Source organism: Heliangelus exortis, chromosome Z, assembly GCF_036169615.1.
Source record: "Heliangelus exortis chromosome Z, bHelExo1.hap1, whole genome shotgun sequence".
NCBI classification, from domain to species: domain Eukaryota; kingdom Metazoa; phylum Chordata; class Aves; order Apodiformes; family Trochilidae; genus Heliangelus; species Heliangelus exortis.
The window spans coordinates 59,589,228-59,603,162 of record NC_092454.1 but is presented as its reverse complement, the minus strand read 5'-3'; the positions used below and the strand labels follow the sequence as shown (position 1 = coordinate 59,603,162).

The following is a 13,935-nucleotide window of genomic DNA, read 5'->3' as shown; positions in this document are numbered from 1 at the left end:
TGAGGAGGAAAGCAGGGCAGGAAGTGACCAAGATACGTAACAGACAGCATAGAAGATGTAAACTATAAACAGAAACTGGCTGCAACCAAACATGAGAGTCAGAAAGTTGATAAGAAACAAAAATATTCATTAAGTGAAAAAACATGAAGAATAATAAAGCCCCCATAGAAGGAGAAATGCCCATAAAACACATGCAGGTAAGCTTGGTTAATTGGAACTGTGATATGAGAAGACTATGACAAAACCATCTATTCTCCATGAACAAATATGAAAAGGATAAGGCGTATCTGAAAGCCTTATGGTTTTCCTTATGAAAAGTCAGTATTGACCAGCCATAGGGTAACAGCAAATACATAGAGCAAGCACTCATCAGTCTTCAAAACCATGCTATAAAAAGATCAATCTAGCGGTCAGGTGAAAGCACAGCCTGGCAAAGGACACAAAATATCTTGGGTATGGACACCTAAATGTGCAATCCAAGTTTTACCAAACACGTTTCCACCTCACCACTGCACTAAAGCTGCACAGAGCCACTGCTGCTCCAGAAGCCTTGTGGCTTCTCTGACCTTGCTGAAATAGAATTGTACAGCAAAAGCAAAGCAGCAGCCCAAAGGACGAGTACAGAGATGGGTGTACTGATTTCCTTCAGGCTTCCAGCCACTGGACCTCTACTTAACACTGTGCTAGAAAGCAGTAACCGTGAAGCAATCACTTCAAGTTCAAAAACAGCGCCAGACTTTCGTATTGTGGATGTCAAAACAAAGAGACAGCCCTTGAAGGCCTTTTAGCAATTCAGTGGTGTTAAGACTATGCAGTTGAAGTACAACTTCAAAACCCATTTTTCTGATGAAGTATTACCATGTTCTGGTACACGAGGCATGAAGCCAACCTTTCTAATTTTTTAAAGTAAGGTGACGCTAATCTACTGCTCTTCAAAAAAACAGGGTATTAACATTTTATCCAAAGGGTTTTTTGCTTATGAAGTAAGGTTAGCATACTCTGAGCTGAGTCCTTGGTATTAGGCTGCAGTTTTGAAAACAGACACTATTTGCAAGGCTAAAAATCTTAATGCTTACCTTGTGCTTGATAAACATGACTCACAGACACTACATTTGCTGCAAAGGGTAAAAAATACAAACACATAAAACCTTGGGTACATTTAGAGTAAATATTTAAAATATTTTTTAAAGTTACATAAATACAATATAAATAAATATTAAAAGTTATACAAATATAGGGACAACCTCCAGCTAACATTTTCCCTCTCCTAAGTTTACTTTGCAAGCTAGAAAAGCTAAACTGATTTTCATAAAAGGTGACTATGAATCCTTTCTGGCATTTACAGTTTAATTTCTTTTGAAGTTACACAGAAGACTGGGGAAAAATTGTTTCCCATACCAAAAAGCACTAGGTATTCCTGAAACTGTTTGCAGAACATGTTGGTTGAAAGACTGTTATGAAAAACCAATTACAATTTTGCAAAAGAAGAATAAATTCTTTTTAGTGCATGCTTGTCTATATATGTGCACAAACACGAGGCTCATACTTCTCCATGACCAGTCACAGAGTTCACAAAGAACAGCCCCCTCCAAAAAAAAGTCAGAGGTAATATAGGAGAGGAACATTCATGCACAGGGAGTTAAACTGCACTTCCAGAATTTGAATGGTTCAGGTGTATATTGTTCACCTCTGTATAGTTATGCATTTTCACTAAAAAAACCCTGATATGGTCACATATAACAAGGAATATAATAGTAATTCTGTGGATAACGAGCTCCCACATCTCTCATGCAACCATGAACATGCTAAAACAAACAGAAAGGCCCCCTGTGAGAGTACAAAACAGACTGATTGTTCAAGTGAGGTCAGAAAACATTAGGAATAATAAAAAACAGCAAAAGATGCTACTACCTTTTATAACGTACAAGTGCATATATTTGAAAATGTGCCTGTTTACTTACTCTTGATAGCTAATTCATCTTTGAGGATATTTGTGTATTCGTCAGGGGAAAGCTGGGGTGGAAGGCCACCAACAAACAAATGTACTTGTACAACAGATTTACTGTTTTCCACAATGTAAAATCTTGTTTGATTCATCTGACGTATTGAAGTCTATCAAAAGAAAGATAAGTCACAAGACATTTAGCTAACATATATTATGACAGAAAACCTCAAATAATTCTGAACTTAGCAATCAAGCCCTCTACACCTAGAGAACGTCACAAACAGAAACAAACATCAGTCCAAGAACTTAGCTTCTCTACTGAAGAGGCAGCTGGGGGGGGACAGTGCGTAACCGATAGCTTATTTTTCCTGTAAGAAAGGGGACTCCCTCCTTGCTATTAAAAGGGATCACATTTTTTATTGGATTTACCTTTCTTATGTCCTTGAGTCTGTTAAGAATCAGCTCCTGATTGTCCAAGACCATGCGCTGAACTGGAGACAGCAAGAACATTAATCATGTTTGAAAGCACTCTAAGTCACTATCAGGCTCAAATAAACAAAAACAATAAAAAAGAATTTAGGGAAAATTCACAGCTCTTTGTACAACTAACATCAACAGAGATGACCATGCAGACCTGAACTACTCATTTGGAAGAAAAAACACCTGACTGCTTCAAACAGACTGATCCTGTTCACAGTTCTTAAAATACCACCCTCCTTTAAAAAGGCAGAAACAGCTTGAGGTGACTCAAAAGACAATCAGTACTTTGGTAACAAGCTGTTTGACAGAGGATTTATAAACTACATTCCCTGACAAGTACAGTAATAACCATCTTCTGCATTTCATTAAATGCTAAAACAATCAGAATAACTTCCAGCTAAAGCATGGTTGTAAATGTTTCAAAACTGAGCACCAGAAACCATCCAAGGTAAGACATTCACAAGGCAAAATTAATCTTATAAAACAACTTGACAGTAATGCTCACAAAGGAATCAAAGTACTAGGTATTTCAGTATATATTGAGTATTTGAACTACAAAGTTATTTACAAAGGCAGTTCATCAAAACAAGGATCTTTGCCAAAGTCTCAATATCCACTAGAAACAAGTAAATAAACTGTTACATGATGATGAAGAAAGAACAGAATCATAGTGCCACAGGACACAAGACTGGAAAGAACCAACATCACTACTGATTAAATGCTTCATGGTAAAGCTTCATTTGTGAAGGAATTTATTGTAAAAAAAAAACCAACAAAAAACCTGTGACTGGGGGAAAAGGAATAACTCTGAAGGGAAAAAAAAATCCAGCCTACAAGAGAGTTACGTATGTGCCTTTGGCCAGTGCTCCTTCACTTACCTTGCTTACTGCCCATTAGCACTTCCATCAGTTTGAAATTCTGGAGGCACTCGGTCTGCCAAAAGATGCAACATGTTAATGTGGCTTCTGAATGAAATATAATTTTGCCAGATGTTTACATTAAAGTTATGTTATACACTGCACATACAGAGTGTGGAAAATTAAACACTTAAAATCAACCATGGTGTTCTTCCCCTACTCCACTTCTCCCAAGCCAGGAAAAATCATTTTACACACACTGCCAACCACACATGGCTCCCATGCCCTTCACTATACCAGCAGCTTTGTGTCCCATGGCAAACAGGCATCTGTAAAGCCAATGCTATACACCTTGAGTGACCAGCTAGAGTACTTCCAGAGTGCAGGGCTGCAAACAAATCAGCTCTTTCAGAACATGGCCCAGGAGCCAGGCTTGGCAATAGCATGCTGACCTGTCACCATCACTTGGGGTCTCCACTGGCTGGCACTGACGTAGTGAAACCTCTTTCACAAGTGCCACAGACCCTTCTGCAAACTATACTCATAGGGATCTTTCAGCAAGAGGAGAAAAGCTGGCACAGCTAAGAGTTGAACTATCTACTGCAATTATCGCAACCCTGGAAACATGTGACACTCAGGATTGAGGAGTATTCCTAAATTTTGGCCTTGATACTCAGAGGACAAATGATCTTACTCTATATGTCACAAGCCTGGATGTTAAAAGGTTCAACTGTTTACATTTGCTTTGCTTGAAATTTGATGAGCGAAGTTTGGGAGATCTTCGGCATAGACAAAATCTGGGTGTTAAAGAGAGATTTCCTGTATGTTTTCATACAGAAAAAGGAGAAAAGACTTTAGACAAGGTTTTCTGAGTTTTGTTACAAGGGCTACAGCACATTAAGAAAAGAACTGAAATAAAATCCTAGAACCACCCTGTGGTGCAAAATGGGAGGCATACACCACACGGCTGGGTACAGATATGCAGCCATCTACAATTACTACCTAGTGCAGGTAGCTTGTTACACACATCTCTCTGTACCCTGTAAAAAACCACAGAAGGTGGGTGTAGTGCTAGGTGAGCACCACAGTTTCCTGGAGCAGCAGAACTGTGCTGATCTGCTGGGGTGCTCACAAGTCCCAGCTACTGAATGTGCTTGTGACATCTTCATGCCTCCACACTTGTGAGCCTGATGGAGACTACCAGTGCCTTGGCACATTTGCAAGTTCTACTACCACAATCCTAAAAGCCATGTTATCTTGGCACCACTTGTAAGAAAGACAGACAGACTGAGAAGAGATTGTCTTCTGAGGAAATCATGAGCATCTGCAAGATTACAGGATGTATCTAATACTCTCCAGTGAGGCAGGAGGAATGCAGATGGTAAAGAATGTGGGTACCCTTCAGCCTTGAGCCTCGTAGTCCTTGAGGACTACAGAGATGCTGTTCACCACTGCAGGGAGAAAATTTGCATGGCCAAAGCTCAATTAGAATTTTAGCTACCTGGCACTGTGAAGGTCAACAAAAAGGGCTTTTTAAAATAAGTTAACAGCAAAAGGAGGATCAGAAATAACAGTCCATTACTTGAGGAGGTCAGTCACTTCACAACAGAGACAGAGACAAAGCAAAAACATTTAATTCCTTCATTGCCTCTGCCTTCAACACCTGTGATGGACCTTGGGACCCTGGAAGCCCTGTGTTGGAGGACCAGGACCAGGACTTGGAGGATGATCCTGGAGAGGTCCCAGTCAATTGTGTCCCAGTTGTCAAGAAGGGTAAGAAGGAAAACCCTGGTAATTTCACACCTCTCAGTCCTAATTCAGTACCTGGTAAATTTATGGAGGTTACTCTGGGAGTTACTGAAAAACACTTGAGAGGCAACACAGCCATTAGCCATAACTAGCATGGGTTCATGAGGGGCAAGTCCTGCTTAACAAACTTCACTTCCTTTTATGACAAGGTCACTCATCTAGTTGACCAAGAGGAGCCTGTAGAAATGGGTCTGGGGGATTTTTGCAAAGCTTTTCATACTGTCTCTCACAGTATCATTCTGGACAAAATGTCCAGCACACAGCTCAACATGTCTGTAAGGCACTGGGTGACCAACTGCCTGACAGGTTGATCTTGTACAGTTAATAGCAAGTAGAGTTATATCAGGCTGGCAGGCAGTTACTAGGGGCTTCCTCAGTGCTCAGTTTTAAGAACAGTGCTCTTTAGTGTCTTTAAAAATGCCCTGGGTGTAGAAGTTGAATAACATTGAGTTTGCTGATGTTACTAATTAGTAAGAGCTGTGAACTCCCCTCAAGGGCAATGAGGTCTTAGAGAAGATCCAGATAGGCTAGAGAGCTGGACAGTCACCAACCACATGAAGTTTAACAAGAGCAAGTGTCAGATTCTATATTTGGGATGGTGCAATCCTGGTTATAGGTACAAACTGGGGAACGAGAGACTGGAGACCAAACCTGCAGAAAAGGATCTGGGGCTTTGAATTAATAGCAGGTTAGATAAGAGTCAACAGTGTTCCCTGGCAGCCAAAAGGGCCAACCAGGGTGCATCAAGGACAACACAGCTGGCTGGCTGATGGGAGGTGATCAACCCATTCTACACAGCACTAATGTGGCCCTACCTCAAGTACTGGACACCTTGATATAAGAAGGACAATAAAGTGTCAGAGTGTGTCCAGGGGAGGACAATCAGTGTGGTGAAAAGCTTTGAGGGGAAGATTTAAGAAGAGCAGCTGATATCATTTGGTTTGTTCATCTTGGAGAAGAGAAGGCTGAGAGGTGACCTCCTCACAGCCTATAATTTTCTGAAGGTAAGTGAGTGGAGGTGCAAGGGCAGATCTCTCTCTAGTGATCAGTGACAGGACATGAGGAAATAGAATGAAGATGTGTCAAGGGAAGTTCAGATTGGACATTCAGCTTCCTTGCTGAAAGGGTGGTTGGTCACTGGAACAGACTCCTCGGAGAAGTGGTCCAGAGCATCTGGATGATGCTTAGTCATATGGCTCAGTTTTAGGTAGTCCTACAAGGAGCAGGGAGCTTATGATTATCCTTATGAGTCTCTTCCAACCTGAGGTGTTCTATGACTCTATGATTTCCTTTGCAGGGAAGCTCAAAGAATTAGGAGACAAACATGATCATCCTAAAAGCAACTGCCAGATTACGAACAAAGTAAGATAAGCAGTGTATTTTAATTACCTCAATATATAAACAACCAGAAAAAAGATACTGCACACAAAGAATGATTATGTTCGTACAAGTAATCAGTCTGACCCAGAAAGTACAGAACAATCTGGTCAACCATCAAGGCTACAGAGCATTTTAAATGTCATACCACCCACAGGAGATAATCTACCAGACATTAACAGCACTCACATTACCTGCAAATGGATTGACTATAATTTTTCTAAAGAAAAAAACATACACAGCCCACTTCAGGGTCATTCAGGTGGTATGTAGAGATGCTTCTGATCTTTTATTTACCTGCCTTCCAAGTAATGGGAGCACTTCTTTGATCACAGTCTGCGTAGTGCTATCCTTATTTACTCGTAGAGAAACATATGCCATTCCCACCCTGAAAAGATAAGAAATACGTATTTTAGGACAATCATTTGACCTTTGCTGTGTGCCTTTTTTATCTAAGTGGAAAATTTTCTATTAGAAAAATCTGTTAGTTGAAGACATCATTCATTGAGGCTCATGGCAGATGCAGTAGTATCCCCACAGAGAAGTAAAGCCTTTGATCTCAACCAACTGGTCACTACAATTATATGTACAGAATTACCTGCATGTCTTTCATAAAATTTGGCATTAGTAAAATGAACAAATATTTACATTTTATCCCACTGCACCGAAGAAATATATAGGTCACCAGCCAGTCTTGTTTCTACTTCTAAATGTGTAAAATGTATATTGACTCAGTGGTAAAATGAACACTTTTTTTTCTTTTCTTTTTTTTTTTTTCCTCTTGGTCCCACATCACAAGTTACACTGAATTCTTCCTACTTAATATTTTTTCCAAGAAAACATTAAGCTTTGAAGTGACATGTGTATGTCCTCATTTGTTTACAGAGATAGTTAATATATAAGCTGCATCTCCTTGGCCAAATCCAGGATAACAGAACTGAACAAGTTGCTCAGTATGTTCTGCGCATGTAAAGAAACCCACAAGGCATGTTTCTAGACACAGAAAAGAATACAATGTATATTACTCATTCAGAAAAATAAATGGAAGAATCTCGAAATACAGCAGTAGAAAATACATTCTCTGTTACACTTGTTACTCATTAACTAAAACACACTGAGCAGTACTACAGAGGACAAAGCAGGGAGACCTTGTGATAAAGGAAGAAAGCACTCACTTCAGCCAGGCAGGATAAATTCTGATCACCTCCTCCTCCTTTGGTTTGGCCCTGATTATCCAAGCTTCAGGGACAGACTCTCGGAACACTGAGCTCAGGTTGCTGTCCTCTGCAGCATCGTTCCGGTTGATAACATCATCAGACAGCAGTGCCTGCTGTGTAAAGGTCTGAAGCTCATAGTCCTGATGGTCATCATTTATGTAGTATGCCCTCAAAGCAGCTTCCTACAATGCAGAGAGGTAAATTAACATTTTACTGAAAAGATCCCGTTAATACCTGCATAGCCACAGACATTTATAAATCCCTTACATATGGAACCAACCTTTAACACTTAAATGTTTTAACCTTAATTTTAACCTTAATGCTTTAGGCACTAAACAGTAGCTAACTAGCAATAGCAAAAAACAAAACGACAGCAAAATTTGAAAACAAATTTTAGCGAAAGATAAAAAAATAAAACTTGAAATATCAGTGGATTTAAACACAGCCCACAGTATTTTTGTCAAGTGATTGCCACTTTAACAAACTAATGCAAAAATTCAGCACCAACAAAGCCACACACTATGTGTAAAATTTACTTTACCAGGAAAATGGTAAATTACAGGTGATTGTGCCCAACTCTGCATAATTCAATCTTCTTGCACTAAAAAGATTTGGAAAATTATGAGCTTCTCAGACTTGAGGCTGCCCTCACCCACAGACCAAAGATGAGGAAAGGTGAGGGCTGCCCTTGAGGGCAAGCAGACATAGGAATTTTACAATCATTACTGGCCCATGCCTGTAGCACCTCTACCAACACAGATGCTGCACTGAACCAGTAAATCACTTACAAGCACTGATATTCATGTTCACTGGTATTACAAGCAGCAGCCTGATAAAATGTGCTTGAAGGGCAAGAAGCACTCCTAAACAAAAGTGTTTTCAGCACTGTGCACAATTTTTCTTGAAGATCTTTGGTATGCAGAATGCTACAAACCATTTTAAAAATCAGGTTGATTTTGAGCACAGTACCAAAATAAAAATGGTAATAAGGTGTAGGTTTAAATTGTCAAAATTCTGGTGTATCAAATTCTCCAGACTCTGGAGCCAAGTCCTTTAGCACTCTGGATCCTCACCATGCTCGGTTCCTCAGTGCACCACCCCACGCTCCCTCTGGGCTTCATTTCTGCACAGCATGGGGCCTCTGCTGGGCCCAGTAAATTAAGATCTTGTACAGAACAAATTGATTTACTACTGAGTCATGTCTCCAACCCAGATGAAGGACTTGAAAAGCTAGGGAGTGGCCACTATGTTACAAATAATTCATTACTTCTGCAGCCAAGGACTGGAGGTAACTGGCAAGCTTCAGTCCACAAAGTTGATTAACAGAAGTGCAATACTGGTGGCTGTCCAGCATAAATGTCAAATCACTAAATAACATAGAAAAGGAGCAAGATCAAAAGAGCTGATAATCCAGTATTGCTCACATCAGTGAAACAGGACTTCAGGACCACACAGGGAAGGAGAATGACTGCTTAACACATGACATGCTGTGGTTCCCGTTATGCTACATAGATGCAGGCCACCACTTTTTCCGATGTTCTGCACTTCAAACAGAAGCCAAATTACACTGTAATAAGGCAGCCTGTTCACAGATTGTGTTGCTGTTTTTGAGTTACACTTGTAGAATTATTAGCTTTTCACTATTTTAATACACAAACGTATGCTCCTTTATCACACTGGAATATTGATCTTCACCAGGTATCTTACCACAACATCTTCATTTTTTGCAATCCTTGGAACTGAAATCAGACGAAATTGATTGCGTTTCACCGCATCATTCCCATCAAATATCTTTAATGTTTGTTTACCTGAATGAAAACAATTATTGTATATCAGTAACACACCCCTCATAAAGCTACCTGAGTAGGAAGAGTATGTTGTAACTATTAAAAATCTGCTTTTAATCCTCTTAATTATGAAGTTTCTTCATAATGAACTTCAAGGCTAAATTTTTATTTTTTTTTTTTTACTGTTCATTTAAGCAAGGGTACATTTGTGGAGGAAAGCTGAAAGAGTATTTAAAGTAATCATAATTTTATCCTGGCTTATGATTTAACAATTTATATAGAAAAAAGTATATATGTATATATACTGCTTTTATTATCACTTTATCCTTGTAATTCTAGACTGCATTATTATTGATGAGTTTAAGAACATGAAAACCAAGGAGTGCCACTGGCTTCAGACCAGCTCCTAGAACACTGCCAGTTACAACAACATCCTTTTAAAAAAGGTGTTTAAGGTACTTGGTTATCAGGCAACAGGAAAACTAGTGGAAAGAAGGTGCAGCAAATTAAGACCTGCAACCCTTTGCTGTCTCTCATTTCACCAAAGCTTTAGCAAATCCATTCTCAAACTGTGGAGCACAGGTTGTTGCACAGACATCTCTGAAGGGCTGAAAAATTAAGGATTTCAGACTCATATTTCACAAAGATGAGTTAAGACTGGTATGGTCCACTGTATGACAAAGGTTTCCTCTTATTTAGGTGGCAAACTGAAGAGCAACAGCAAATTGTATCCCCTCAATTCTCACAGGACCGGCAGTTGGTGAGAGGTTTTAAAGAACAAATGAATGTTATCAGCCCAATATGATTTTATCAATATGTGTGCCCTTACTGCCTGTGTAAAGGAATCAAGTTAATCAGCCCACACCAAAAATGAGATTCCAACAAGACAGATGCTGTGCTCCCTCCTGATCACATTGTTATGGAAAGAACTGATGAACTGTTCAATTTTGGAGGTTCTTTCACGTTCTCTTCGGAGACCCCATGCTTTACAGCAGACATGGCTATTCTTCATGGACAGAACCAAATCACAGACATGAAGAAACACTTAATCACATTATCTGCAATTGGTTAAGATTATAAATAGCACAAATTTCAGTATGGATCCTTGAGGGATGACTCTTTTTACCGCTTCCCACTTGGACATTTATGTGAAACCACAGTTTATGCAGGAAGCAAAAGAACTAAAGTCTTAAATTAAATAAAAGATCACTGCCTTTTTAAATGGTATGTGCAACATGACAGATGTTCAGGCCTCCTGTTTTGCAAGCCTGCTTCATGCACCTCTCAACAAGAATGAATTTTGGAAGCACAACTCAAATTTCTTGTTTCCTATAGGACTATCCCTCAAGTATTCTTTCACAGGTAGCTAGCTGAAACCTTCTCCAACATCTGTTTAAGAAGAATCATCACACCTTTTCCACAAGCAATGTACACTCTTTACAGCAATGAAGAGTAAATTATTCTACTGGAAAAGTAAGCTTGGGATATGTGATATGGTACATTTGCAAGTATTTTTTTAACATTACAAGTTGTATTACTAGGTGGACTTGGCTTCTCTATTTTCCAGTTACCAACTTAGTGGTTATGTCTGTTGTCAGTTTCTTTTTAGTTACAATGTAAGTAACAGTTAAATACCATCAACATTCACTTCTACAGGACCATTAAAATGCTATTGCCATTGTATTGAGACTATAGCACACTCCTTCAACCCTGCTAGATTAATGTCAGAAAAAGTAAAATTCTTACAGAAACAGATGTCTGCCAGAGTGCTCTTCATGGTGACTTTAGAATAAACAAATTTGTAAACACAAGACACGCTGTGTCCCAGATGACCTTCTTTAGAACTAAAACAACCTGACAAAACACAGCAAATGCTGGTTACTGACAGTACAGCCAATGTTCTGAGTATGAGCTTTCAAAACATTAACAAAATCTCCACTGTTTCCTCTAGCAATCCAGATGGTAGACAACCATCCAAGAATAAACCATCTAAGTTTTAGTACTTGTTTTCATTCAGACTGTCCTTATTGTTGGAACTAGTTGGCCTGGTAAGAAAATCCCAAGCACTTATAGCTGGAATTTTTTTTATGATCACTCTACTTCTTAATAGCAGCCAAAAGTTGCAAAGAGTTGGTTTTATTCATTATATAAGCTGATTTGCAAGGATGTCGGCCAATAGTAATGTCTTCAGCTCAAGTACATCCTCTAGCAAAATACACAGCATGCTCAGTCCTGCTTTCATTAAGGTAATCTCATTATTGGTCATATAAAATAATCTCAATTTATCAGTGAAAAGTTACGTTTAACTTTGTCACTGTCCTCCCACGGGGGTCACTTTTACTGCAACTCTGTGAAAGATGACTTTCTTGCACATGAACTTCTGGAAACACATTAACAGAAGGAAAACCAGCCCATTGTTTGACAAGAACTAGTCATCCAGAGGAACACTTCCCAACTAATTCAAGCATCCATCCACATGAAAGTTACGTGGTATCAGTCTGATTTGTCTAACTAGCCTTGTTAGTAGCCTCACTATAATAACCTTTAAAGTTAAATACAACTCTTTCTCCCTTCTGTTCCAATTTTTAAATATAAGAAAATTATCCAGTTATAGAAGTGAAATCTAAATACCACTACTCAGTAAAAGTAAAAATCTTGCTAATATGCAACATATGCACACACCAAAATTTGCTACTTAAAGGAATTACTGCCTGATTTATAATATTGACACTTCACTGCTGAACACTTTGTCTTTTCCTGTTGGATCAGGGAACACATTATCAGGACTATCTCATGAAAATACATTACTTTTTTTCTTATCCTGGAATACTGAGTTGAAAAAAACCCATTCTTCATGCATCTGGTTTTCAACGGGAAATTAACTACAAAAAGGTCAACTCCAGGAATAATTCACCCAACTACGGAATTTGATGTTGGAGGCTAAGTTGTCCTGAGAAAAGGATAAAGACCATTTGATCAGTTCAAAGTTCATATTGCTGACTTCCAAATCCCCAGTGACAGGACACAGCTTTTGAAAAGACACATGCAGCCTGTGGCAGAGATAGAAAAATGATGCAGTTCTGAATGCTTTTGTCACTGAAGAAATCTAGAGACCTACACCAAACATACTGGTGGAGATTGCTCTTCAAAGACTAAATTCTAGCAACATCACTCACACCAACACTTTTTCCCAACAAAAATTGTGCTATCTACATCTCTACTCTCCTTGTCGAATCACTGCTACTTCGAATTACCCCAGTGTGGACTGGCACATTTCGGTTTATTCAGTATTACCACTCACAATCTACAAGGCAGCACTAAAACAGATAAGAATTCTGTATTTCTTATTTTATTGGTCTTGAAGGGAGAATCACAGATTCCTCCTTTCTCTCATGTTCTTTTTCCAGAAGAGCCATGTGTGCAGATGCATCCCTTCCCTGAACTTGTTTGCACAAGCAGCCCAAATCATCCTAGCTGCAAGACAGTTTTGAAGCACAAAGGTGCCATCCTTCCACACTGGCAGCCACCTCTTCACCCTTCTCCTCTAGGGTAGTTTTTAGAGCTTCTCCAAGTATCACCTATATGTATCACCACTTGATCTGCTTTTACCTGCTTCTCCCTCTAGCTTTAGGACTCCAAGTACATTTAAATATCATATTTCAGAGGAACACGTAACATGGCTACTTAACTGCAAGCTGTTTTAGCAGCATTGATTGAGCCTTTCTTTGAAGGCCAAACATGCTTTAGAGTACCTTCAGAGGAAAAAATCCCTCAAATCCACATAAGCTGTTTTTGCTTCTTCCTGAAAACAGTTTGTTCTTGTTTGCAGAACTGCTGTGAAGGCCTCCCTCCACACTGTCAGCAGGATTTGGAGAAGACATAAGCAAGCACTAAAGCCAATGACTTTGTGACAATGACCTAACAAAGGAACATTTTATCTCCCCTATTCAGCAGGTGACCAGCTACCTGAGCAGAGTACTGCCTGGCTAAAGAGGGGTTGTGGGAAGATGTGCTGTGAAAATTGTGTTTGCTGACAGCACTTTTATCTCCTCAGTCAAACTTCTCTAGAGCCTTCTTCAGAGTGTTTTCCCTTGATGGCTGCATTTTTTCCTGCAGAAGGTGGATATGTGGTAAAGCAGACAGTACACGTCCTGGCAGCAAGTCCTGAGAGATGCTCCCAGGGCAGACTCCCAGGGCTCATGGCCATAACCTGTGCTTTCCACATGTCCCTGCCCAACAGATGACTTTCTCTCATAAGTGCAGAAAGTCTGCTGAGCCCTCCAAACACCTCCCAGAATGTGTGTGCAGGTTTCCAGTAGGCTGCTATGGAGAAACTGTATCCAGGCATCAAGATGAGCAGGATGTTAATGCAAAAAGAATGCAGGATTGCAGAGGCAAACCAAGCAAGGATCTCTGTGTCATTCTTAAGTATCTACAGCTAAATTTTTAATCTGATACACCTT

At 39.5% G+C, this 13,935-nt stretch overlaps 1 protein-coding gene across 2 annotated transcripts in view; it reads right to left on the bottom strand.

The window, feature by feature from the left end:
• DGKQ (diacylglycerol kinase theta) overlaps positions 1–13,935 on the bottom strand; it is a 79,652-nt gene that overhangs the window by 22,025 nt on the left and 43,692 nt on the right. The window contains exons 8-15 of one of the 2 annotated variants that reach the window (XM_071732167.1): positions 11,219–11,326; positions 9,393–9,493; positions 7,644–7,867; positions 6,766–6,856; positions 3,304–3,358; positions 2,375–2,436; positions 1,962–2,112; positions 1,077–1,115 (exon numbers count right to left, since the gene is read on the bottom strand). In XM_071732167.1, coding sequence (XP_071588268.1) covers positions 1,077–1,115; positions 1,962–2,112; positions 2,375–2,436; positions 3,304–3,358; positions 6,766–6,856; positions 7,644–7,867; positions 9,393–9,493; positions 11,219–11,326 — 831 coding nt within the window. The remainder of the gene's footprint in view (positions 1–1,076; positions 1,116–1,961; positions 2,113–2,374; positions 2,437–3,303; positions 3,359–6,765; positions 6,857–7,643; positions 7,868–9,392; positions 9,494–11,218; positions 11,327–13,935) is intronic. The other variant, XM_071732168.1, reaches the window with a different exon arrangement.